Raw genomic sequence first — 525 nt, 5'->3', positions numbered from 1 at the left:
GCCTGCGCCTCCGACACCTGCTGTCAAGTCAGTGCCGCCAAATGCGGCTGGAGAGGCAAGATCGTGACCTGTCTCGAGACCGACCACGCGTCAATTTACGAGTACGGTTGTCATGACTCAGTCGTCGCATCTCCAAAACGCAAAAAAACTGACATCTACACAGAAGGCGTACTGCCACAAGCTGGCGGATAACCACCCTTAGCCAATGTGCATTCGCATGCGCTCTCACGTAAATTTGGGATCTCGCTAGAAGCCCTACCTGCTCTAAAAACCGTGTAGAACTTCGTAAATAACTACTCGCGGAATTAACCACGATCGCGTGGACGAGTTGCGGGCGTGGGTGCACGAACGTGCATTCAATGGATCGGAGGGGATGACAGAGCCGTTCACATTCGGCTGGCAGCTGGATGAGCTTGGGAAGCCGATAGTGGGCAACGGATCGGATGAGAAACCCTTCATCGTGGGTCTGTCTACAAAGGCATTGATGCTACGGCTGATGGTGCTCTCTCTCTCTCTCTCCCCCCC

At 54.3% G+C, this 525-nt stretch overlaps 1 protein-coding gene across 1 annotated transcript; it reads left to right on the top strand.

The window, feature by feature from the left end:
• Nucleotides 1-41: 41 nt before the first annotated feature.
• Nucleotides 42-202, top strand: PPTG_24438 (hypothetical protein; the record flags this gene model as incomplete). Its single annotated transcript, XM_008917155.1, has 2 exons — nt 42-101; nt 164-202. The coding sequence occupies 2 exons, from the start codon at nt 42-44 to the stop codon at nt 200-202; spliced, it is 99 nt and encodes a 32-aa protein (XP_008915403.1).
• Nucleotides 203-525: the final 323 nt, after the last annotated feature.

Source organism: Phytophthora parasitica (genome assembly GCF_000247585.1).
Source record: "Phytophthora parasitica INRA-310 unplaced genomic scaffold supercont2.94, whole genome shotgun sequence".
NCBI classification, from domain to species: domain Eukaryota; phylum Oomycota; class Peronosporomycetes; order Peronosporales; family Peronosporaceae; genus Phytophthora; species Phytophthora nicotianae.
The sequence above is the reverse complement of the archived record's forward strand: the minus strand, read 5'-3'. Positions and strand labels throughout refer to the sequence as shown.